This window comes from Corvus cornix, chromosome 7 (genome assembly GCF_000738735.6).
Source record: "Corvus cornix cornix isolate S_Up_H32 chromosome 7, ASM73873v5, whole genome shotgun sequence".
Taxonomy (NCBI): Eukaryota; Metazoa; Chordata; class Aves; order Passeriformes; family Corvidae; genus Corvus; species Corvus cornix.
This window is the reverse complement of record NC_046337.1, coordinates 33,762,425-33,788,147: the sequence shown is the minus strand read 5'-3', so window position 1 is coordinate 33,788,147 and position 25,723 is coordinate 33,762,425. Positions and strand designations below refer to the sequence as shown.

The 25,723-nt window shown below is 48.0% G+C and overlaps 3 protein-coding genes across 16 annotated transcripts in view; 2 read left to right on the top strand and 1 right to left on the bottom strand.

The window, feature by feature from the left end:
* The window catches only part of PCNT (pericentrin), a 74,202-nt gene extending 71,116 nt beyond the window's left edge, over window positions 1–3,086 (bottom strand). For 7 of the 8 annotated variants that reach the window (XM_039554654.1, XM_039554655.1, XM_039554657.1 and 4 more), the window contains exon 1: window positions 2,933–3,085. In XM_039554654.1, coding sequence (XP_039410588.1) covers window positions 2,933–2,986 — 54 coding nt within the window. In that variant the 5' untranslated portion in view covers window positions 2,987–3,085. Of the gene's footprint in view, window positions 1–2,932 lie in introns of all 8 variants that reach the window. The other variant, XM_039554661.1, reaches the window with a different exon arrangement.
* Window positions 3,087–6,795: 3,709 nt separating this feature from the next.
* Window positions 6,796–14,154, top strand: C7H21orf58 (chromosome 7 C21orf58 homolog). 4 transcript variants are annotated; one of them, XM_039555236.1, is made up of 9 exons: window positions 6,796–6,895; window positions 7,589–7,654; window positions 8,342–8,399; window positions 9,477–9,544; window positions 10,150–10,293; window positions 10,726–10,840; window positions 12,247–12,386; window positions 12,827–12,987; window positions 14,068–14,154. In XM_039555236.1, exons 2-9 carry the CDS (start codon window positions 7,595–7,597, stop codon window positions 14,081–14,083), a joined length of 762 nt encoding a protein of 253 aa, XP_039411170.1. In that variant the 5' UTR covers window positions 6,796–6,895; window positions 7,589–7,594; the 3' UTR covers window positions 14,084–14,154. The 4 variants fall into 4 exon arrangements, with proteins under 4 accessions (XP_039411170.1, XP_039411168.1, XP_039411169.1 ...); XM_039555234.1 differs by lacking the exon at window positions 6,796–6,895 and adding an exon at window positions 7,182–7,319; XM_039555235.1 differs by lacking the exon at window positions 6,796–6,895 and adding an exon at window positions 7,182–7,346.
* A 1,476-nt stretch (window positions 14,155–15,630) lies between these two features.
* KMO (kynurenine 3-monooxygenase) lies at window positions 15,631–25,138 on the top strand. 4 transcript variants are annotated; one of them, XM_019279729.2, is made up of 15 exons: window positions 15,631–15,788; window positions 16,905–16,974; window positions 18,101–18,198; window positions 19,057–19,146; window positions 19,363–19,411; window positions 20,002–20,089; window positions 20,900–21,065; window positions 21,568–21,639; window positions 22,817–22,938; window positions 23,396–23,543; window positions 23,966–24,023; window positions 24,135–24,217; window positions 24,488–24,589; window positions 24,673–24,732; window positions 24,954–25,077. In XM_019279729.2, the coding sequence occupies exons 1-15, from the start codon at window positions 15,735–15,737 to the stop codon at window positions 24,975–24,977; spliced, it is 1,284 nt and encodes a 427-aa protein (XP_019135274.1). In that variant the 5' UTR covers window positions 15,631–15,734; the 3' UTR covers window positions 24,978–25,077. The 4 variants fall into 4 exon arrangements, with proteins under 4 accessions (XP_019135274.1, XP_019135273.1, XP_010411769.1 ...); XM_019279728.2 differs by having other exon boundaries at window positions 24,951–25,077; XM_010413467.3 differs by having other exon boundaries at window positions 15,632–15,788; window positions 24,917–25,138.
* The last annotated feature ends 585 nt before the right edge of the window (window positions 25,139–25,723 follow it).

The window sequence follows — 25,723 nt, the reverse complement described above, 5'->3', positions numbered from 1 at the left end:
CTTTTTGTGCTTCAGAAATTAGTACCAAAACCAACACCCAGAGAAAATGGAACAGAGCAGAAAACCACATCAGCACCAAACACAAACAGGTTGTTCAAATAAACCTTAGTCCAGCTCTTGGATACAGCAAACACAAGCAACAACTGCACTTAGACAAAACCCAGAAATATTTTCTAGATCTTCCTCAAAATGATGAGGCAGGAAAACTTCCTGGAAAACCCGAACTAATTTTTCAGCTCCTAACTGTAAAATGGAGGTGGAGCAAAACTTCTTACACCTGAGGTATGGCACAGAGAGCCCTGCAACTAGAGGCATGGGTGGCCAACATGCAGACTAATTAACGCAAGGTAGAAAAAAAACCAAGGACAAAAAACCAGCACTGAATAGTTAGGCTTGTTCTGTTTCTCAGTTACTACCCTGGCTATCAGTATTGCATTTACTAGAAACAGGAATCCGAGGTACCTGATACAGTCAGTACTTAGCTGCCAATTACAATCTCCAATTAATACAACAGCTGGCATTATCATTATTATTAGGTGATAACTCAAATGCATCTCAACAATGGAATTTTTATTCCTATACGAAAAAGAATAATGCAAGTGCTGGTTTGAAAAGGAAAACGTTTAAATCACATTTCTTTGCCAAGTCATTGCTTAGCAGACTAAAATCTAAGGATGCTAAAGATAAAGTAAGTCATTTTTTGGAAGGTGAGGCAAAAAGCCCTCAAGAGTTCACACCTCCAGACTGAAGCAGTATCAAACTGCAGTTACATCACTGCACAGGTTGCTACAACAGAGGCCGCTCACATACAAACCAGCCTCGCTGCCGTCCTCTGCTGTCAGGAGCACCTGTGCAGTGATGTGTAGAGACAGTTCAGGAAGATCTGATGGACACTGAACACTTCTGTGTCAGATCAGAGACGGCATCACCTTAAGCTGCTCTAGGCTGCACCACAGGAAGGAAAACCTGTTCTCGCTCATGGTTCTTCCTCCCTTTCAAAACTGCACTGTATCCATGAGGAGGGGAGCACAAAGAAAACTAGAAATAAGAATAAAAAAGGGGAAATGTTATCTGGGTGGCTTTTGGAAGCTGCCTAGTGCCCACAGTCTGCCAGCCAAGGAATGGATCTCTGTGACATTTTAACCAGCAGAGGAAGCACTACATCTATCTCTGCATCTCTAAAACCCTTCCTCTCCTCTCAGCATACTATATGATACCATGCAGTAACAACATTGATGGGTCTGCTAATAACGTTGGGGTTTTTTTTAATGGGAAGAGAGAGATTTAGCACACAGTATAAAAAACAGTAAATGCAACAGTGGCTCTGCAGGTATAACTTGAAACATAAGACAAGTCCCTGCTTTTTTTTTTGATGGCAAACAACAGTTTTCCAACAAGTGGGAACTAATAACTTATTTAAGCTAAGTCTGTCACATTTTTCTAATCATAAACAGGTCCTGCACCTAGAACTAATTTATGTTAACAGAAATGTTAACACAGGTCATGCCACACTAAGGTAACCTTTTTTCAACCTGAAGAACTCCTGCTCTCAGAGTTCTCTCTCTTGAGCTAATCATGCAATTGTTCTCCAGCAGAGGATTGTGTTCTCACAGCACATAACAAGGCTGGGAAGGTAGGCAGATGAGAAACTGCTGAGCAGGAGCAGGCAGTGTGGAATCCATCAGGGAGGGCCAGGCCAGGGTTGGAGGAGCTGTACTGCCCATCACCAGGCTGTTGCTTCAGCACAGCTACAGCTACAACCCTGCTCCCTTCCAGAAAAGCTCTTTGATTTTCTTGTGCACAGCACTGGCGGGAAGCAGCTGAAACAGAAACACAGCAGACAGGACAGCTCCAAGCCACCTCTGACCCCAGACAAGTAACTTGCAGAAAGGGCAGGATCTGGAAAGATCTGATGGGTCCGAACTTCCCAATACCCTGTGCAGCCTCAGCTATCCCTGTCTAGCTATAGCCCCCATTCCAGTCCTACTGGAATGGTGAGAACAGGGGAATACTGTAGCCACAGACTGGCGAGCGTTATTTAGCAGGGACAGTCAGAAGAGAAATATGATAAAACCAGCTCAAAACCCAGCAGAAATGCTGAATTAAAAGGAAAGTAACCAGGCATTTCCAATCAGCTCCTTGAACATCATTAACAAAACAAAGCAGAAGTTTTTATCTAACGGGGTTAGCACACAACCAGTGTTAAACACATGGCTGCAGGTAATAATGACTGGGAGAATGTTATCTTTATATACGAGCGTCATCCTGTGAGCTCTACACAAGTCCCTAAAACTACACGCAAGTGAAGACACCTGAATGCTCCAAGTTTCTGAAGTGTTTGCTACCGGCATGACTAGACACCAACAAACCGAGCACAGCTCCCTGCTAACCCACCTGCGGACACACAGGAAAGCGAATGAGCCAACAGAGTAATAAAGCAATACCTGTTCTTTGGGATCCTCAACTGGAAATGCAGTATTCCCACAAACAACTGAATCCTAGGCTAAAATGGGAGAGCTGGGAAGAAAAAAAACCAAACCAAAACCAAAACAGAGCCTCAGGGAAGGCATATGCTCTGCTGTCAGCTGCTCTGTGTTCACCCGAGGTAATGTTTCTATGCCTGTGTAGTGGGATGGGCGCCTCGCAGGCAGCCTGCACTCAGAAGCACCGCTGGGCACGACTTCTCCCGCAGAGTCGCGGTGCCAGGGGAACCCCACCGGGCTCCGAGGACAGCCCCGGGCCGGCAGCGGCCCCTCAGCTCCGCCACTGCCCTCACCCCGCGCCCAACTCCGAGTGCAGCCTAGAACCCGCCACGGAGAGAAGAGACCCGGGCGGGCTGAAGCGAAGCCGCCTCCCGGCCTGCCAGCCCCCTCAGCGCACCGAGACCGGGACGAGCGCAGCCTCCGCCCAGCCGGGACCCCTTCCCCCTCACCTTGGCCCTGCCGGCCTCCACCTTGCGCCTCCGCACCTCCTCCTGCGCGTCCATGCGGCGGTCGGGAGGGTCCGCGCCCCCCGCGCTGTCACGGCAGCAGCGGCGAAACTTCGGTCATGGCCGCCCCGGGCCGCTCCCCACCCGCCGCCGCGCCAGCCACACCGCGCGGGGCGGAACTCTGCGCCCATTGGCCAGAGCGACTGACACAGCGCCGCCTCTGGCCAATGGTGACAGCCTTCGTCAGCCGGTCTCCGCCCACTCGCGCTAAATGGCCCCTGGGATACCCCGGGCAAGCCGGCGCGAGCCCCGGCCCCACCTCTTCCGCGGCAACCCCCAATGGGAGCGTCCCGCGCTATTTCAAAAGGGCCGCCGGCCCCGCCCAGCACGGGAGGCAGCCAGTGGGAAAGCGGGGGCTTGGAGGCAGCCAGTGGGAAAGCGGGGGCTTGGAGGCAGCCAGTGGGAAAGCGGGGGCTTGGAGGCAGCCAGTGGGAAAGCGGGGGCTTGGAGGCAGCCAGTGGAGGAGGGGCTGAGGCAGCCAATAGGGCGCGGGGGCGGGGCGCGTCCCGGGGGTGCGCGGCTGCTCTCGCGCCTTTTCGCTTATTTATCAACTTTGAGAAAACAAACAGATTAATGTTCATTGGTTCTAAGTTGCATGATTCTCTTCAGTAATCAGTATGCTACTCTCTATTGCTTATTGATTTGTTCTTCTTCATGCTAATTTGGTCCACATTCTTTAGTCCTTTTATCATCTTTTTCTCAGACAGGGAGTCTCCAACTTTCCCAGCATTAATCTCCTCTGGTGTCTTCTGGTTACTCCAACGTCCTTGAAGGGCCAGAAATTTAAGATCCCAGATGTCCAATCTTCAACTCCCTTTGGCTCTGCTTATCAAAGCTACAAAACTGGTGGCTTCTTTGTATTTTGAAGTCATTAAATTATAAAAATACAGGCTTTAGTGAAATCTGTTACTCGGACCAGTGTGCTGGATTGGCAAACGTTAGAAAGCCCTTCTGCATCGAGGGCTGAGTTACGGTTATGCTTTAACCCATTGCAGAGGTTTCTGGGGTACAGTATTTTTGGCTTTCCCCTTCATGAACAATTTTACTCTTCTAAGGAAGAGTGGAAGTTTCAGTGAGCAAACCATGCTCATGTTAGATCTGATAGGGAAGATGTGTGCTAATGTCTTTACAAACAATCTATGGGTGAAGTTACGGGTGTTAAAGTCTTTGAAATGGATCTTAATGTCTCTACTAACTTCAAGCAGCAGATTTGTTGCAGAGCCCGGACAGCCTGACTCCTGAAATAGACAACGGTCTGCACAAGCCTGAGTTCCTGAACTTTGGGGTAAAACAGTAGGTTTAAGGGGGGATATGTGGTAGGCGGTTCGGGGAGGCTGTACCTTCCCAGCACCTCAGCCAATGGGGAAAGGAAAAGGGCAACGTGCGGCCCGGAGTTCAGGATGAAAGGAGGCTGCGCCCTCCAAAACCCTGAGAGAGAGAGAAAACCCCGGGGGCGTGTAACCTGGTGGACTCTCTCACTTTACTCAAATAAAGTTTCAGGACTCCTCTCTCTCCTTTCTGGACACTGGGTTTTCATAGCGTGACTTCCATACAGATCTGACACAGGATGGGCTCCTAAGGCTAATTCTGGTCGTCTCCTGCTTTGTCAGCTGCTGAGGTGTTTGTTTTTCCTGGTAGTACTGTCACGCTCTCTGATTTCATAGCCAGGATTCTGAGATTGCCAATACCAAAAGACAAAGTCTGAATTATAAAATTTCTTAGTGAACACCTCCAAGGATCAGGCAGCCACAACGTCTCTGGGCAACCTGTTCCAGGGCTTCACAGAGAGGAACTTTTTCCTAATATCCAATCTAAACCTACTCTCTGTCAGTGGGAAGCCATCCCCCCTTATCCTGCCACTCCAGGCTCTTGTAAATAGTTTCTCTCCATCTTTCTTGTAGGCTCCCTTCAGATACCGGAAGGCCACAATTAGATCATAGTTTCTCTTTTCCAGACTGATCAGTCCCAATTCTCTTAGCCTTTCCTCATAGAAGAGTTTCTCCACCCCTCTAATCAGCTTGGTTATCATCATAAAATCTTTTAAAATTGTCTTTTAGTACTCATAGAAATTAAAATTAAGGGTATAAAATATCAAAATCAATAAAAGACATCAAAGAAATGCAATACTGGTATGGACCTCATCAGGTTATCTACTCCATTCTTGTATCTGAGGAGTCCTACAATAGTCCTAAAATGTTCAACACATTTGGTTTTTTAATTGTTCGTAAACAACTTCTGTGAAAGTTTTTTGTTTGATAGCTGCTCCATCATTTTCCTTAGTGGCTAACTAAGATTTTTTCCCCCCTGTTTTTATCAGGTTTTCCTCTTCCTCATTAAGCCAAATGCCTGCATTTTTCCAGACAGAACCCCCCCACCTGACCCCGTTCTTGATTGTATCCTCTCATTTACTTAAAAATTGCTGGCCTGTCTTCTGCTCACCATCTACTTACTAATTAAACAAAGCCAGTTCTTTAAAGTCTTCCTTAGAACCTACATTTTGTAAATGCATCCTTTTTATTTTTTTTCCCTGGACTTTCTTTCCCTCTTAAACCACCATGTCTAAAAATAGGCACAGTGTTCAAACTCTGACTTCAGCACTGCTAAATAGAGCGGAATAATTATGTCCTGTGAGGTGCATGTAACACTCCTGTTATTCCTTTGTAGGATTAAATTTGTCTGGTTTGGCTCTTTTGAATCCTCATGCTCAAGTCTGATCCCTTGTTTGGGATTCAGTGTAGTTATAGATCCCTTTCAGCAAGATCTTGCATGTGGCTGGCACGTTCCTGGCACGTCATTAAGTAGCAGGCTGTAAGATGTTCCAAGAGTAGGGATCCTACTGTGACCAAGGCATCCATAAGTGTGGGAAAAGAGAGAACCTTTAGCAGCTTTGCTGGAAAGCAGGGGGTTTTTTTTTGCCTAGTATTGAATGTCCTCTGGGATACCTGTCACATTAAGCAAAAATTTCTCTTCCTTTCCTGTTTAGTAAATTCAGTTGCTTAACACTGCTGCTGTATTTTTAATGGAACACTTATACCTGGTTCTTTTTGTCAAACTTTCTTGTAACACTCTATTCATACTGCAATGAAGGCTCTAGAAATTTAACTTTAGCAGCACTGTACTAAACCAGTTGATGGTAAAACAATCAGCTCAATATTCACCAGCAGTCAAAAAGGGGTGTTTTTTTTTTCCCAGCACACTATACTTACGCAGTTTACAGGCATAACTAGGCTTATGCTTTAGGTTAAGATAACTAGGAAACTCCTTGTCGTTGCAGCTGCTCAGATGAAGGGGTCAAAGACATTAGAGAAAAATCTTGTTGGGGTTTTAAAGTACAGAAATGGACTCAGAGTTGTTTCTCAGGAGAGCTGCTGGCAGGTGAGAGGGTTTTCTGTTCTGGCTTGTCACTCCTGCCATTCACCACAGAGCCCTGCCAGAGGAAGCTGAACCCCAGCTCTGACACAGCACAGCTGTTTTTGGGATCCCTGCACCTCAGTTTCCCTAACTTCTCCAGTGACTGCCAGCCAGTGTATTTTTAGGGACGGGCTGTGTGGATCACAGCTGAGAGAGGTGATCTGTACTGCTCTCACACAGCTTAGGAGCATCTCTGAGCTGCCAGCAGTGGCTCTGCTGCAGTTTTGCTTTGGCCTTCGAGTGAGGAAGGGGCTGTAACTTATCTCTCCTGGGAGCAGAACTGGGCTTAAAATATGATACTGAGAAGGAGTCTCTGTTATTTAGCTTTTTTCTCTTGCCTTGGTTTTCATTTTATGGATGTCACTGATAAATGTCACCCTGTTTTTATGCTGGTAGGGGTTTGCTGGGAGAGGGAGATATTCTGTGGGTTTCTTGGAAGATGGTAACCAAAAGGATGTTACACCTTAGCCTCTTTACTCTTGAACTTACCCAGAGGTGAGTTCCAGCTATGCTCCTTCATTTTTTTTAGTTACTGTGGGGTAATGACAATTCATGTAAAGGGCTGTGTCAAAAGTGTGCAGACCCCTTACAGTGGGATAAACAGGTACCAATCAGCAAGATCATAATCTGACCCCTGGCACTGGGCTTGTGTTAAATAACCACTGCCTTTATTTCTTTTTTTCTTGTCCACTAATGTGCTGGGCATTTGCTTTATCGAAGGTACACAAGCTTCTCTGCCTGGAGATTAAATTGTTTACGTTGTGTATTGACAGTGCAAATTCAGCAACCAGGTTACAGGCGCAAACCTCTGAGCTAATTAGAAGGCTCTAACAACACAGAGGCCAGGTTTAGTAACGCTGCGAGGGGAAGGATAGCAACCATTAGGAACAGACAAATCTTCAGTCTCAGTTGCCCTCCTGTGAGCATCACAACCTGCCACACAAAAGTGTGTTGAGAGAAATGGCAGGAAAAGCTGTGTCTGTGATGTTGTGAATGCCTGTACTCACTTTTGTCTGGGAGTGAAACTGAAGCTTTTATCTTCTTCTCTCAATTTATACTCATCTTGTATTATTGTCTTTTAATAATGGAATTATTCTTTGAAGATTGTGGAGGGAAAAAAATGAGCACTGAAAACCTATCTGCCTCTGTTTAGCTTTTTAACCTGTTTTTGCCTGCCTGCTCTTCCAGAAGACAATGGCAGATCCTTCAGTGGTGGATCACCTGACACGACTGAAACTCAAACTCCTAGAAAAGGTAAGGGAATAATTCTGCAGTGGTCACCTTTTTTCTGCTTTTTGCTCTTGCGTGTTTAAGCATTAACACAGTGCTTTAAAATAGTATAACTCTACTGAGATACACTGAGGAGTGGTACTACTTAACTATCACTTTCTTAAGTAACATTGTGCAAGTTTACGTGGACCTACAGTAAATTAAATTGATTTTGTGGGAGATGTCACCAGTTAGCTTAAAGCCAGTTTGAGCTGTGACAGGCAAAGTTTAGGAGCAAATCGTGGGTAAAGAGAATCTCAGATTGTTTTAAGGCAATTTCATGTCTGCTTTCATATAAGATGTGTTGCCTGGTCAGACCTTTGCTGAATCAAGAGTCCAGATCTTGGACTATCAGGCAAGCTCAAACTGAACATTATCAAGTTCTTCATATGATGCAGCTCAGCTCTCTTCCCTACAAAATAAATTATGTATATAACTCCTGATTAATGATGCTATCAACTTTCAGGTCTGGAATAGCCTGGACAGTTGGAAGCATGACTATTCTTTACTGTAACTAGATTTGTAGTGAGACATTTCATACTTCTTTAAGAACCACCATTTTTCTCCATTTCTGCTCTATTTCCTCCATCCCAAACCTGTGCCATGTTTGGAAATCCTTGTGAGCTTTTCTGCCTGACTTATAACCAGTTCTGGTTATGGTTCTGCCAACAGAGACTAGAAAATGAACAGGAGAACCTAGAGAAGATGGAGTTGTCTCTCCTAGCTGCAAGTAAGAGAAGCATTTTTTCTAATTATGGGCATACTTTGGAAAGGGCTTGGCTATGTTCCCAGGCATGAGTTCCTCAGGAGATGATCCCCTCTCCTTCCTAACAGCTGTGAGCTGACTGCTTTTTATCTTTTGAATTTCTTCCTGACCAAGGGAAGTGAACAACCGGCTGAGCACTAACATAAGACAACTTCCTGCCCAGGTATCCTCTGCAGCCTCTCAGCTGCAGCTGCTGGCTCAGCTGGAGCCAACTGATGGTGATCCAGTTTGTCCTAGCTCTTACACCTAGGAGTGAGCCCCTGTTGTAGTCCAGCTGTTTGCCTGGTTTTGGTGATCCTGAAAAGGCAGGAGGAACACTTCATTTCTTTGCATGGCACATGCACTGTTTATATTATCTGTGGATTCAAAGCTACCAATAGAAGCTCAGTGATATTTCTAGATTGTACTCTGGGCTCCTTTTCATTGATCTGATGCACAAATAGTTGGAAACGTCTAATGCTGTGGCCAAAAATTTTCCAAAAAACCTATAACAACTTACAGTTTCAAAATACGAAATGGTGCTTTCCAGGGCAGATGCCAGGCATGGCTCCAAAGTACCTGAAAACATTCTTGCTTATCTTCATTACAAGCAAGTTCAAAATCAACCACGTGTGGGACAAACTGCAAAGGAAGTTGACTCAGAGCAAAATAGAAACAGAAAAGTTGGCTTTCAAACCTGAGTTTGTTTTGAGCTGTTACAACAAACAGTCATCCTCGGCATGCACAGGGTACATCTCGAAACTTTTGGGCTGAAATGGACTCCTAAACCAGGAGGTTAAAAGGGGGCTTTAGAAAGTAATCTAAAGAGCTTATTTTCAGAGAAGGTGTTTTGCCTTTGTAGAGCTGCTGAACAGCTGTGACTGCACATGGCATAAAGTCATTATCCATACACGTATTTGACAAGGAAAGTAGCCCAAGCCTTTTGTGGAAGAACTCAAGCTATCTAATAACACATTTTCCACATTATTATCATAATACAGGTGCTGTAATAGCTCTGTCTTTGTGATCCTTTGAGAAGATAATGGACTTTTCCTCTTCCAGGGAACAGACCTCAGGATATGCTCCAAAGCGCCCTGAGGCGAAGGAAAGATCTGCTGCAGGAGCTTAGGGTAAGAGCCCTCTCTGGCCAGAAGCAACAGGCAGGGCCCAGTTACCTGCACATCTACTGCTGATGTAGATTCAGTGTTTTCCTGTCCTTTAGTTCTGGGGCTGGGCAGGATTTAGTACTCTGCTGCTTTGGAATATAAAGGCTGGGCCAGCTAATCAGGGAGAGGGCCTGGGGAGCAGCTTGGCTTCCCTCACTACAGCTGTGGAAGCTTGCACCTGCTTCAGGTATTCAGTGGGATGATTCTGTTTGTCCTGAACTGCTGTATCATAAACTTTCTGTGCCAAAATGCAAAGAAGGGATTTTTAGTGCTGCCGAAGTAGGGACAATAGTAATTGTTATTTATTCCTAGTTTGTGGAGGGTACCAACTATTAATGAAATGTTTTCCCAGACTTCTGGTGGCTTGTTCTGCACAGTTGTTTTTTTTTTCCAATCCTTTTTTCTTACTCTTCCAGATCTGTGGGAAGGAAAACTTTATACTTACGCAGGCACTGGCAGTGCCCTCCTGCAGGTTCCCAGGGGCTAATCCCATTTAGTCCAGAGAGCATAACTATACTGTCTGCCTTGCTGTGACCAGATTTTCTTTACGAAAATACTTGATTTTGAAGGATCAGCACCTTCTGGAAGAGCTTTCACAGCCACCTGCACCAGCTGGAGGGCACTGCCATAACCACAGAGCTGCCCTCCCACAAGTCTACCAGATCCCTTTTCCAGCTTCCCAAGTGGAGCCACCAAGGATTATCCAGCAGATGGTAAGGATTGTCTCCTGGAAAACACCACTAGCACTGTGCCAGCCTGAGTTGACAACCATTTGGGACCTGTATGGAATTCCTCCTCCCACAAAAAGGGAAGAAATGCCTCTAGCTCTTTTACGGGACCCTTGCTGCCCTCAGCAAAACCTATGGGGAAATCATCTTGCAAATAAGGCCCAAAATTAACGATGGGAATAGTTTACCCTTGGAACAAGATGGCAAAAAGAGTGGCAGGGCTGTCCACGCTCCAGCCTGGCCATTCAGCCACTTTCTAATGCACATCGCTGTCTGCTCATGCAGCCCACAGCCTCAACAGCTTCTCCACGAGGATCCCAGAGTTTTCCTGAAACCTAGGCAGATGACAGCCATTCCCATAGACAGGGGTGCTGGCCAAAACCAACCCCGACTCCTCCATTTTCCTTCCTGTTCCAGATGCCAACTCAGCCTGCCACCATCATCCAGCAGTTGCCTCAGCCATCCCCTCTGATCACGCAGATTCCCCCAGCCCAGCCCTTTGCAGCCCCCCGCTCTGGGAACATTAAAGAAGGTAACAAACTCTCCATGTGTCAGCCAGCTCCTGTTGCCAGGCCTGGAAAGGGCAGGGCAGGTACCATGGCAAGTGGAAGGGGGCATGGGACGGTGTCCAAGCTAGTTAATGACGTGCTGTTTCATGAGCTGGTGGAGCTTTGGGAGTTGTACTCCATAAGTGGGATGGGTACCAGTTGTGGGAGGCTTTCAGGCAAACTCTTACCACTAAAACTAAGGAAAAAGGAACTACAAACTCAAGGGAAGATTGGGAAAGCAACACAGCTTAACTCATGGCTCTGAGTAATATTAAGAAAGTCAAAATCATGCACATGGATGATTCCAGAATTAGCAAACAGGGTTCTAGAGTTTGGTTTTATTCTTTTGTTCCTTCCTGAGATGCTGTTCAGTCTCCTCAGGCTTTTATTTGTGCCCTGTGTTTGGAAACAAGACAGAACATCTGAAAGTGTTGTTCTAAATATAGTGCAATGCCAATAAAAGGGTTTGTTTCTAAACAGAGGTGGGTGCTACTCTGAAATAATACATGAACTAAAACCTGGGATGACTACCCTGGCTCAGCCTTCAGCCAAAGGTTTATCCCATACAGGAATCCTCAGTCATGAAACCGCAATATTTCTCAGCTCATGCTTCATCTAAGTGTCTGGATTTTTGAATCTGAGTTTATTTCCATAACCAAAATATTCCCAATCCATTCATGTTTTCTCTGATGCTGCTACATGTAAACTACTTCTTGTATGATCAGCAAAAAAGGAAAATGAGAGTTGCCTTCATTATTTTTTCCCTTCTTTTTTTCTCACCTCTCCCTCTTCACTTCTCCCCAAGTGAATTAGTTATACTGCACAAGTCCTTTGGAACCCAAAGGAGATTTGAGGTGCATGAAATGACAGTTTGAGGGTTGGGCTTGATGATGTTAAAGGTCTTTTCCAACCTTTACAATTCTATGAGTCAGTGGACTCTCAAGTTGGCACTGCAATATCACATAAATTTGAGGAAACCACTCACATGGAAAGCAATGATCTGGGGCTGAAGCAATGGAGAGCACAGCCAGGAGCCTGTGCATGCTGGAGTAAGGGAAATCTCCAGCTCAGCTCTTCTCCATTCTGCCATTCAGCATAGCTAGGGGTGTGGGCCTGCAGGGGAAGCAACAGACAGAAGACAGTCAGCAGCAGCTTTCTTGTAGAAGGGAGGAGAAACAGGAAAACTGGTATGAACAATCCCACTCACAGACATTAACTTTGCACTTTCTGGGGAAATAATGCCAATATTCTTCATGTGCCCCTTTCAGCTGCTTTGCCTTGGTTGCAGTGACCACTCTGTGTGCTTGAGGGCACTCCTTACCACGATGACTCTGCTGCTTGTCAGTCGTGGATAAAACTCTTTTCTTCTTTTCTTCTCTTCTCTTCCCAGATATGGTAGAGATGATGTTGATGCAGAATGCTCAGATGCACCAGATCATGATGCAGAACATGATGCTGAAGGCTCTTCCACTGACAGCGCTCGCACAGCTTGGGGGAGCCAGCTGTGCCGTGCTCCAGCACACGCAGCAGGTAACAACACCCCATCCTGAAGGGCATCCTCACCCACACCAGGCCATGGCTCATCATCCTGGGAGGGCACAGGGCCTGGCCAAAACACACAAAGAGCTGGGAGAGCCAGAAGACTGTGGAGGACACTGCACCTTAGGAAAGATGGCAGAGGAAGAGCATGCCCTGATGCCCACCTTCCTCTCCAGGCCATCCTGTCATTCTGCATTTCCCTGACATTGACTGATAGAATAAATTGGAGGGAGTGGGATCTGAGTATCAGGTGAAATCTGAAGTCACTGAGTGTTTTTGGACCTTCTGTACTGGAACCTGCAAACTCTTCTCCAGACACATTCCAAAGGTCTTTCCCAAGGGGTGGCTGAGTGGAACTCTGGGCCCTCAGCCAGGGACTCCCCCATGGGGGCACAGGTTTCTGCAGCCACCCTTTGTCTCTCTCCAACAAGGACCTGCAGCTTGCTGCTCCCCTGGCCGTGAAAGCAGACAGGCCCAGGCCACCTGTGGTGCACCACCACCACCATTACCCTCCCATGGGGGTGTTCCCAGTGCCCCCCAGGAGCTTCCCATCCACAGCACAGCACTGGACCGGCAGCTCTGCCCAGCCTATGTAAGTAAGCAGTCAGCTGTGACGTGCACTTGTAGCCCTTCTCCCTGCCCAGGTGGGGTGGCGAGGCAGGTTGTGGAATAAATGTGGGCATCTGACAAGGATGTGGATCACACAGATCCCCCACCCTGCCATGCTGCATTTCTCTGCTCTGCAGGGGCTCTCACCCTGCTTTTTGGGTCTCCCTGTGAACCCAGCAGTCACCTGCTAAATGAGGTGGGGGGAAGTGTTTTACATTCAGGCTAAGGTTCCCAGCAGGATTTATGTTCTTAAAGCACTGCTGAGACATTTGCTAATCAGGAATTCTGGGGGAAATAAACTCAAATCACCAGCTTAAAAAATGGCACAAAGGAAGGGGAGTATCAGAAATAATGCTGAGCCTTTGCCATAAGCTTGTGCTTGCAGCTGAAGGGGGTGAGTTTCAAGCGCAGAAATGGATGAACTTCTCCCCAGGATGCTCCCGGATCCCTAGAGCCCTTGAGCTCTGTGCAGAGGTCACAGCCAGCTCCTCCAGGGGCTCATTTGCTTTGTGCCTTCCTCTGAGCTTGTCCTGCTTGGCTTCCTAGGTGCTAGAAAGTTCTTACATGCTAAGGCTGGTGAAGAAATGCTCCTTGCTAGAGCATGGAAGGGGGCGTGACATGGGGACACACTGTGAGAGCTCAACTTTTATTTCTGTGCCATGGCTCTTTCAGAGCCTTAGTGAACAGGACAGGATGGAGGCAGCTGCAGCCCTGGGCATGGGTGACCTGCTGGCAGGGGTATCTGTACAGCCCTCTTTAGCAGAGGATTTGAATTCCTGAACTGATTATTTACCTAATGGGATTATAAGAGATGAAGATTTCTACCTATTTCCCTTTGACATGGGTTTGTAATCTGAACCAGTAAAGAACTCTTGGCTCCTGTCAGAATCAGTGCAATTCACTGTTTGCAGAAATCAGTAAAGGTCTTGTTGTGGCCTTTAAACTGGTTCTTCCTCTTCTTCAGCTGCCTTCCACCACAAGGTATGAGACCAAACACATCTTTTTGCAGCTGCAGCACTGCTGGCTGTTACTAAACACAATAACCCCATTTTTCTTGTTGCAGGTGGCCCACACACTGACAGTACATGATCTTCTGCAAGTGGACCGTAGCCTTTCTAAAACCAATAAAATCCTGATGTTCTTCCTCAGCCATTGACACGTCTTTTTCTTCAGCAACATAAATCAAGCACTTTTCCCTCCTTTACTTTTCCTATTAGTTTTCAAAGGGCAGGCTTTAATCCATGCCCATGCTATCCTGTTCTTTTTAGTTTTATTTATGACTCCTTAAAAGGCTCACTCAGAGTTTTTATCAGGCAACACATTTTCATGCTCTCAGCAGTCGGATTTTGCTTAGTACAGAAAGATGAACAATGATTTTGTAGCACTTTTTCAATATCTTCCCACCTTCTGTTTTTAAAGTGGAGAACATCAGTACACGGGGTTTGCCTGGTGCAGTTTCTGAGTGAGTTTGATTAAGAAAACCCAGGGACCTAAATTTTGTTTGGAATGAAGGAAAGATAGTAACTGTCACTGGTGGAAGCTAATTGTGTGCTGTCTGTGTTCCAAAAACAACTAATGAATAATTTATTTACTGTGTAAAACCTACCTTGCTCTTTCCCCTCTCTGCTCTGTTGTCTTTGAGATTCTTACCGCTCTCTACAACTTCTCACTCTCTACAACTACATGAAAGAGGAAATGGCCTCAAGTTGTGCCACAGGAGTTTAGATTGAATATTAGGAAGAAATTCTTAACAGAAAACATTGTCAGGCATTGGAATGCCCAGGGAAGAATTTGAGTCCTGCCCCATCCCTGTAGGTCTTTATTAGTCATGTAAATGTGGCATTGAGGGTCATGGCTTAGTGGTGTGCTTGGCAGTGCTGGGTTAACAGTTGGACTCGATGTTCTTAGAGGGCTTTTTCTACCTTAACGATTCTATGAGCCAAATCTGCTGGTGCCTGGCAGGTTCAGCAATAAATTGTACTCAGTGATGCAAATGTCTGCACTTTCACTGTCTGCTGTTTAATTATTGTATGTTGGCTCTAATTGGCTTCCCCCTTTTCAATGCTTACTGTGGGCAGCATTGGCTCAGCAGAGTATTTCCTCCCAAGGATGGGCATGTGAAATGGTGCCTGCAAAGATGTTTCCTCACAGCCTTGTCCAAGTCCTGGAAAGCTTCTGCAGAGCAGGCATGGACCCTCTCCTAAGCATCACACCCCAAAAGGCCTGAGCCACGCACAGCTTCCTTGGATGAAAAATGTCTCAAAGATGGGATGAGGCTCCTGGGCAAATAATGTGGCTCACATCCCACCCTCAGGAGAGAGTCTGTGAGGCTCCAGAAGTCACTCCACATTGTCCCACCAATGCCTCTGCAGCTGCAGCCCAATGAAGCACCAGCAAATGCCTGGCAGATGCAAGTTCTCCTCCTGCTCTGTGTATGTACCTTGGAGACTGCAGGATTGCTCTACAATTTCCAAAAGAGGCCTTTGGATAGAGCCTGACTGAATAACACCACGTTCCCATCTCTGCACCTCTGGCTCAGCCAGGCTGACTCCCTGACAGTCTCTGGGCTGGGAGTTAAACTTTAATGTGAAGCGGGGAGAAGAACCCAGGCATGACTCAGCCACCCACATTCTCTCCCCTCCCCTCCCCACTGGCAAGGGCAGCGGGACTGGGGAGAAGCAGAGGGATCAGAGACGGAGCAGGGATCTGAGACCCAGGGGCTGACCTAGTATGGAGCCCTGTGACCCACGAGGGAAAAGAGTTGCTATTATCGGTGGTGGTCTGGTAGGGAATGCCATTTAGCTGCTGCATGATTGTGTTTGCTGGGGAGCTGGGGCTGTAAAAGCACTGCTTGAATGTGGGGGTAAATGTTTTTCTTAAAATGATTCCTCTGTCAGATGACGGGGTGTTGCAAAGGGTTTGATTGAGTTCCTACTGTGGGAGGCTCCTGTCCTTTTCTCAGAGGAAGGTGTTTGGGTGGTGGTGGAGCAGTGGTGCCCAGGCACACTAAAAACCAGTCCTTGTTTGGGGTGCCAGGTCCCACTGTCCCTTGGCTGAGTTTGGCTGTAACCAAATCTCTAATGTGAAATGCTTTGCAAGGACTGAGACCAGTAAATGCCAGGCTGAGAGGAAATGCCTTCCTCTGCCCACTTTTGTTTGGGAATGGTTTTTATCCACTGCTACTTGCAGAGAGGTGTGACACTAAAGGCCAGGTGGATGGGGCTCTGAGTAACCTGGTCTAGTGGAAGGTGTCCCTGCCCATGGCAGGGGGTTGTAACAAGATGGTCTTTAGCATCCCTTCCAACCCAAACCATTCTGAGAGTCTGTGATTCTGTGACAGCTTGGGGCATTGCAGCACCTACATCTCTCTCTCTTGACTTTTTGGACATTAGCTTCTTGGAAAAGAGTGATGACAGAAGAGGCTGTAGTTCTGACAATTCATAATGGAAATTAAATTTTAGAAGTTATTTAAATAACAAACAGGACATATTTATACTGTTCTCCCTCACTGTGTTCCCAAGGGAATGCTGCAACACCCTGAATTCTATTGAGGAAGGTAAACACAGTCCAGAGAGGAGCTGTGAGCTTGCCCACACCAGCTCCTGCTGTCTCTGGCTGAAGAGGTGAACCCTGCTGCACTCAATTGCTGTGTGTAAACAAGCCTGAGCTTGGCATGACTTTATAAAAAGAGTTTTGATGGGTGGCTTTTGTCTTGGAGACTCTGCAAACACACAGGGCTGCTGGAGGACTGCTCTTCAGTAAAAAGTCTTCTAAGGTTCTTGGTCAAAAGATCTCCCTGTTTATGCTGAGCTGCATCCCCATATCACTTCTTTGCTTGGATGCATCTCAGTAGTGACCTCTGAAATACTTCATCCACCCTTCCTGATCCTTGTCTTGTAGGTGGGTGCATTAAATGCCTGTTTCTTTGCTAGACGAGGTTTCCATGTTGATGTTTATGAAGCCAGAGAAGGTAAGTTCAGCCTGATCATTACTGTGTGAGCTCACTGAAACAGTAGGAAAATAATTAAATCTGAGAGTGGCAGTTTGGGGATATTATTTTCTCTCTCCCCTTTAGCTCCTGTGGTGGGAAGGAGCATTTATTTGAAGTTCATCTTGTGTGGAGGGAACCCACCCTTTTGCTACTAAAATGATGCCCTTTTTATGTTCTTGGCTTAAACACTGATTCAAATCCTCACCTTTGAAGCTTGGTGTCTGCAGGAAGCATTATAGTACAGTGCTGGGTCAGAAGGAGAGATGGAGCCTCCAGATCCACAGGGCACCACAACAGAGAAATTAGGATTTAGAGTGAAGATGCTGGCTGAAAGGCAGAGAAATTGTTCATCTTCAGTATCTGACAGCTGCCAGACAAATAAAACCTGGGCAGAGGTGGCAAGCCAAGTGGCAGGGGAGAATGACACCATGGAAAGTGAAACTCGACTCAAGTATGCAGTGAAGGGAAGGAGGAGCCATGCCTGACACATCTCTGTGGTAGCTCTTCCTCCCCTAATAGAACAGGCAGTTCTGCTGCATGGCTTATGGTTGCTAGAAGTTCCACAGTTTTGAAAAGCCTCTGATTGCTCTTACCTGCCTTCTGAATTGGATGGCTCTTACTGTGCTATTCCAATTTTTGGCCCATTGCTTACACTCTCATACATGTTGGGATGAAGAGGCTCTGCCCCATGTACTGGCCAGACAATCCAGGAAGTCTAAATGAGGCAACCTGGAGGAGGAACAGGCCAATGCCCAGACATTTCCATCTGATCAGCCATGAAGAAGGTGACCTGCCAATGTCCCAAAATTCACCAGTCTGTGGGCCTCAGCAGAACTGCCAGGCATTCATTGCTCAGCCTTCTGCATTTAGAGGAGAAATGGCTCTTAATGTAAATGGGCCCTCTGGCTCATGGGGAGTTGTCAGGATCCAGCATTCCCTTTGCAGCACTTGGCTGCAGCTGCTTCTTCCAGGCTAGAGGTGGCACGGAGGATCCAGGCTAGACTCCCCCCTACCCCACCTGCTGTTGCTGCAGGTGCTTGCAAGATGTTCCCCTCACCAGGCTGTGCTATCAGTGCCTCCATAACCAATTGCTCCTCCCACGCAGATATCCGAGTGGCCAGTTTTGCCCGTGGCAGAAGCATTAACTTGGCCCTGTCTCACAGGGGACGCCAAGCCCTCCGAGCTGTGGGGATGGAGGAGCAGGTACCCTGGCACGTTCTGTTGGCGGGGAGGGTCTCTGTGGTTAAAACACTCTTGCCCTGTCCCAGCCAGACGTCTTCCACTGCAAGCCTGCAGCCTGGCTCTCCCCTGCTCCACAGCACATCTGCCAGCAGTATCTCCCCCACCCCAGGCAGCTGCGCTCTTCTCCTGGCAGTGGGTGCTTCCGTGGGAGACCAAACAGCTTCCAGTGTTTACCTCCCTGCCGTGCTCCCCTCCCTCCTGGACATGAGGGCAAACAGGGCAGGAGTAGATGGACTCCCAAAAGAGCTGATGCAATAAAGCAGGATGCAATAAAGGCAGCTGTTTTCCCCACTGACATGTCCAGATTTGTATTTTCCCACAAAACCTTGATCTTTGGGCTGATCCCTGAAATCCATCCACACTGCCTTCTGCCCAGCACGCTTGGCTGGGAGCCCAGCACTCTTCTGTAGGGTGCTGGCTACCATTTAACATCCAGCTGTTGGGAGTGGTGGGATCTCCCGGTCCCTGGATCCCTGCAGAGGAGCCCAGACTTTGGCAACACATATCCCAGCCCCAGGATGTAATTTGGCTGTCATTCCCTTGCCCTGTCAAGCACTCTGGGATTTTTCATATCCCTTCTATCCAAAAACAATTTCCCTCTGATTTTTTTGAGAATGAGCTTGTAAGTGGTATCAGTAAACTGTAGTAAATTGACATGACAGTCCCGTTAAATTGGGTAGTGATTTGGAAATATGTGAGGAAAGAGCCCCCCATTCTTCCTCGAGTGCAGTGCTTGGGCGAGGGGATGATGCTAAGTAACTTGTACTAAAAACCCACAGTTGTGGCCAGAAGCCTGGGTTGCATTCCTTTCTGTTTCAGATTGTGGCCAAGGGCATTCCCATGCGGGCAAGGAGGATACACACACCTTCAGGGAAAAAATACTCTATCCCTTATGGGAAGAAGAACCAGGTACTGGAGTTGCTTCTCAGAGCACAAGGGGTCTTTGTTAGCATTTGTATCTCTGTGTTATGGACAGATCGTGGAAGTGGGAGAGGCTGGATCGTGGAAGTGGGAGAGGCTGGAAAGAATGAGGGAAGGGGATTGTGTGGAGGGGAGGGTTTCCTGTCTGGCCACGCAGTGTCCTTCAGCAAAGCTTTCTGAACCCCCTGTTTGTTTGCCTTGCAGTACATTCTTTCTGTGGACAGAGCAAACTTAAACAAAGAGCTGCTGACAGGTAGGTTGTCACTTCCGTTTGCGAATACTTCTAACACACTTTTTGCTGGGGATTTAGGGTTTGCCCCATGACCAGAAGATTTTAGGCCCCCAGCTCCCTTACCCAGCTCTCAGAAAGTGCAAGCCTGAACTAGCAGAGGAAAACCTGTGCTGTTTCCCAGCTAAAGCATGAGACACCTCCTCAGCCTTGTCATGGTTTGTGGCATTTTCCATAACCCCTGATTGTACGGAGACAAATAGAAATTGGAGCTCTATGGCCAAGTATGTAATCAGACTAGACCAAATTTATGCAAATTTCCCACTGACTGCAGGTACATCATCCCATCCTGAACTTCAGTGGAGTGATGGTGGAAAGTAGTCACTGATTCATGTCATTGTGGGGAAGAAAAAAATCCTTGGAGGATTCCTTGCATTTTTCAAATAGTTTATACCATAGTTGACCAGTCCCAGTGTGCCCTGCCTGCTGGCCCTCATGCAACACAGCAAATTACTTGCTGTAACAACAAAAATCCCTATAATTTAGGGATCTCTTGGAATTACTTTTTGCCGTCACAGTAAACCCCTCTACCTTTAGTTCTTTTCTTTTCACAGCTTCTGAGAAGTACTCCAACACTAAACTGTTCTTTGGACACAAGCTCCTTGGGTGCAATGCAGAGCTGGGGACATTATCCATAAAAAGGTAATCCCTGGGTAAGCGTGGGATCAAGCACTGTGGTCAGTTAGTTTCTGCTTAATCATTCATAAAACCTCAAACAATTGAGCAATCTCCGTTTTGAAACTACTGTGCAGGCAAAACCTTGTGCCAGCTTTGGAAAGGAGAGACATCAAGGCAGGGCTCATGGGGAGACTGAGAAAGGTTTAAGCAACTCACTAACCCCACAGTCTGGCAGCAGGCACACATTTCCTGACCTGTGCAGGGGATAAAAGTGCCAGTATCCATAGCACTGGGTTCAGGGACAGATTGCTCATCAGGGAGGGCAGATAATTGGTGATGCCCCATCCCTGGAAGTGTTCCAGGCCAGGCTGGATGAAGTTCTGAGGACCCTCGTGTTGTGTCTCTGCCCATGGCAGGGAGTGGAACGGGCCCAGCTTTATGGTCCATTCTGTGGTTCCATGACCTTGTTTCACAGTCTTTCACAGAAGTTCTGGTCCTACCCCTGATTCACCTGGCAGATGCTGCAGGCTCTGCAAAGCAGCAGGGTTATCCCAAAGGTGCCTGCTGTATTGCTGAGTAGCCCTGGCAGAGTTATGTTTTTGATAACCTACAGGATAATTATTTATCCTAATGCTGAGCTTCCCAGGCAGTGAGAGCTGATCTTCCCTCACCCTAGAAGATTATTAACACATTTTGCAAAAGGCAGATCCTCTGGGCACAGTGGTGCTGGGCTGGCCTGGAGTTACAGAATGATTAACCATAGAATCATAGAATGGTTAGGATGGGAAGGAACCTTAAAGATCAGATTGATCCAAGGGACTGTCTTGCTTTTAGATCTGACCAGCAGACCTTGGAAGTGACCTACGATCTCATCGTGGGGTGTGACGGAGCTTTCTCAACAGTCAGAAAACAGTTCATGAGGCAAACGCGCTTTAACTACAGCCACGAGTACATTCCTCATGGCTACATGGAGCTGACCATCCCTCCCAAGGATGGAGATGTGAGTGTGCCTGTCCCAGGGGCTGCTACAACCTTCACAGGTTGGACATCCCACCCCCTTTTCACTGTGGCTCTGCTATAACAGCTTTGGAAGAATTAATTTCTCACCTGGGGTTCAGGCAAGGGATTAAACCTTTCCTAAGAGAAGGCATGGATCTCTTCCTCTTCCAAAAGTGGGGTTGGTACCTGCATGCAAAAATCCTAGAGAGCCTGTCTTGGAGTGGTGGGATTAACTCTGGTTCTGAGAGGTCCTGGGGGTATGGGAACATGTTTATGAGGACACCAGCAATTGCAAAGCATCAGATTTTTGCCCATATTTCTTACCCTTTTCTCTTTCCCCTGCTCTGTGTCTCCCTGAAGCATCAGGGAGCAGAAAGGGGCCCTGTAGTTGTTGTGTCTTCCCATGGGAGCTGTCGTGCTGGTGTGGAGGGGAGCCAGAGCCTGGGCTGGGGAAGCTGAGCAGGGCAGGGCAAGGATACAAGGCAATTTTCTTTCTCTTTCAGTTTGCCATGGAACCAAACTACCTCCATATCTGGCCAAGAAACACCTTCATGATGATTGCACTGCCCAACATGGTGCTAATCAGGGCCATGTTCTCTTGGGGCACAGGATGGGGCTGGTGGGGATGAACTGGCTGTGGTGGCAAGGATTGGGAGGGTTAGGAGCCACAGAATAATGGAATAACAGAATCACAGAATCAATTAGGTTGGAAAAGACCTCTGAGATCATCAAGTCCAACCTATGACCCAACACCACCTTGTCAACCAGACCATGGTACTGAGTGCCACATCCAGTCTTTCCTTAAAAACCTTCTTGGACAGTGACTCCACCATCTCCCTGGGCAGCCTGTTCCAGTGTCTAATCACCCTTTCTGTGAAGAAATTCTTCCTAATGTCCAGCCTAAACCTCCCCTGGTGCAGCTTAAGACTGTGTCCTCTCTTCCTGTCCTTTGTTACTTGGGAGCAGAGCCCAACCCCCATCTGGCTGCACCCTCCTGTCAGGGAGTTGTAGAGAGTGATAAGGTCTCCACTGAGCCTCCTTTTCTCCAGGCTGAGCCCTTCCCACCTCCCTCAGCTGCTCCTCATAGGTCTTGTGCTCCAGATCCTTCACCAGCTCTGTTGCCCTTCTCTGGACATGCTCCAGCACTCAATGTCCTTCCTAAACTGAGGGACCCAGAACTGGGCACAGCACTTGAGGTGTGGCCTCACCAGTGCCGAGTACAGGGGACGAATCACTTCCCTGGTCCTGCTGGCCACACTGTTTCTCATACAAGCCAGATGCCATTGGCGTTCTTGGCCACCAGGGTACATACTGGCACATGTCCAGAGAAGGAGCCAGGAGGGACACCCAGCCTGTGCCAGGCTTGCCACAGCCTAAAGGGGTGCAGGGCAGGGTGCTCAGAGCCTGCAGCAACCTCGCAGCACCAGGTAGGTAACTCTGACACCTCTCTCTGCCCACACATCTGAGCCCAACCAGACCCCACAAACAGCAGTCTGCAGCTGCATGTTATAAACTACATACCAGGAGCATCAGGACACTGTGCCAGGCCGATGCTGGCCAGTCACACACTGTTTCTGCCTCCCCTGTGCCTGCCCACCATGAGAAAGGGGGTGGCCAGACACTCATCCCTTGCTGTGCCAGTGGGTCGCTGGGATTGCCAGGTGACAGGCTGGGCACTGAGCTGCTGCTTCAGGTGCCACATGCTCTCTCTGGCCTCTGGGCATCTTACTGACCTTTCTTCCTGGCTGGCAGGACAAGTCCTTCACCTGCACACTCTTCATGCCATTTGAGGAATTTGAGAAGCTCACAACAGGCAAGCAAGTGCTGGATTTTTTCCAGACCTACTTCCCAGATGCCATCCCCCTCATCGGAGAGTAAGTGTTCCTGTCTCCCCTCTTCATTCATTAACACAGTTATCTGTTATGGCATGGGCTTTTTCTTGGACGATATCAACAGTCTCAGCTGTGTCAGGCAGTTTCCTTTCCTCTTAAGATTAATTATCACAGGACTTCATATTAACTGAGAAACTCAGATATTCCCTGGTATGTCCTTCCTACATTGACCAATATCTACCACTGCTCACAGTAACAGGACCAAGATGTCAATGATCAAGTTGTGTGCAGAACTTAAAACCTGCAGACAAAATATCTGGTCCACGGGGGGTGAAGTTGACTTCCACATTTTTCCCAGCACAAATAGCCTAGTGCATAGGCTTAGGGTTTGCATACCAAGGCTGACAGTGCCTGTGGCCTGGCTTCCTGAGCTTGGACATGGCACAGCTTGGTCTTCTCTTGTGGTCCCATACAACAAAATCTGTTGTTTTACTTAAAGGCAAGAGCTGAAGCATGATTACTTTTTGCTGCCAGCCCAGGCCATGATCTCTGTGAAGTGCTCTTCCTACAACCTCTCTTCCCGGTGCGTGCTGATGGGAGATGCCGCGCATGCTGTTGTGCCCTTCTATGGACAGGGCATGAATGCGGTAAGTTCATGGCTGGCCTGTCCCTGTTGGTGGGGTCCCCACTCCTTTAACCCACAAACACCTGGTTTTAGTGTTTAACTCCGTAGAGTTCATGGGCTGGCCTGTCCCACAGCCTGATGTCCTCTGCATTGGCAGGGGTTGAGCTCCCATCAGGATGTCCTCCTGGGAAGGACAGGGAACAGGGTGATGATGCCACCTTCCCATGGAGCAGAGGACTATGTGGGAGGGGGGGTCCAGGCACCTGGGAAAGGCAATCCCCTGGATTTCTCTCAAGACCCCTGCCAGAGGGGCCTGGAGTAAGACACTTGGTCTGAAGTTGTGGTCAATGGGACCAAACAGCTACATTAGCTAAGCATTCATGACAGCACTTCTCCTGAGTTTGTGCCTCCTTTATGCCTATTAACCCCTAATATTCCTCCCAGGGCTTTGAAGATTGTCTGGTCTTTGATGAATTAATGGACCAGTTCCACAATGACCTTGGTAAGTGAGGTGGTTGGGGAGGAGCGAGAGCAGAGGAATGTCCCTCTGCAGCTGAGGGCAGCTGGATACCCTGCAGGGAGCTGCCTGTGAACTACTGCTTTCTTCTCCCAGGTGCCTGCCTCCCTGAGTTCTCCAGACTGAGGGTGCCAGATGACCACGCGATTTCGGATTTAGCCATGTACAATTATGTAGAGGTAGGTGAGCCCCACACAGACCTGTGGTTCCATGGGCCATGCACACAGCAGTGCTCTCAGGATGCATGCAGCAGGCAGGGCCTCTGGCAAGACCCTGGCTGGGCTCTCACCCTGGCAGGCTTTTGCCTCAGAGTTCCTTCGGAATGTTACTGGGGCTGAGGAGGCACTGATCCCTGCATGACCTCCAGGACAGGCAATGGGAGAGGTAGCAAAGCACAGGGGAGCTCTGCCAAAACTCCTTGCAAAGGGGTGACTGTTGCTCTGTTGCAGATGCGTGAGCACGTGAATTCAACGTGGTTCATTTTCCGAAAGCATGTTGACAACTTTCTCCATGCCCTCATGCCTTCCACCATTGTCCCACTGTACACCATGGTAAGCCAGCCTGTCAGTCCCCACTGCCTTGAGCTCCTCCTGCCTGGCCTTGGGGTGGTGACATTCTCCTGCAACCCTCCCAGGTGACCTTCACCAGAATTCGCTACCATGAGGCCCTTCAACGCTGGAAATGGCAGACAAAGGTTGGTCAAGGGTGGTGCCTATCCTCCCCATGCCATGAGCCTTGGGAGCATCCTGCACACCAGCACTGTTCAGCTGTGGGGGCAGCTTTGGTGGTGGGATATTGCCAGGTGTGATGACTTTGCTTGGTGCTGCAGGGTCGGACCCAGCCTCTGATGATGTTGGGGTTTCTCTTTGCACTTGCAGATAATTAATCGAGGGCTCTTTGTTGTGGGGGCAGCAGGACTGGGTGGCACCTACCTGCTGATAAAGCGTCTGGCATGGAACTTGAATTTCTGCTTGGAAGACTTGTGGGGCTGGTCCCATTATCTGAAGAATACTGGAAATCCTCTCTTTGGCACACGAGTGGTTTAAATGTAAGGGGAGCTCCCTGTAGTAATAAAATTGAAGGCACGGGCTGTTGGCTCAGCTGGGTGATGTTGTTTCTCTTGGGATGTGGTTTGGCAGCTCCTGCAGCCCCTTGGAAGCAGTTTGGCCTCTCTCCCTCTCCCAGGTGAGAGGAGCCCATCAAGGCAGAGAGTGCCCAGAAAGCCTTTCCGGGGGCTCAGGTGTGTCACCTTAGCAGCCTGGTCTCAAGGGATGTGGTGCATAGATGTGGCACTCAGAGATTATGGTTTAGTGTTGTACCTGGCAGTGCTGGTTAATGGTTAGATTTTTTTTCCAACCTTAATCATCCCATGATTCTATGACCTGACTGGTGTGTCCCAGCCTGCAGACTGCTGCTCTTACCAAAAACAAGCCAACATTTTGAGGGTCCTGAAGCCAAAAATAGCTGCAGCCTGGGACAGCACTAGGAGGAGTATCAGACACACTTTCCTTCTTACCTTGCCTTACACCCTCATAGCCACTGCTGAAGAACACCAAAATGGCCCAAACTGACCCCTGATCTGATGTGGCACAGCCAATCTCATTTGAGGTGGTCTATGTACAGCTGCCAGCACATGGGCAGGGATGAGAACTGCTCTGCACTATTCAGCAAGTCAGTTTTGGCTT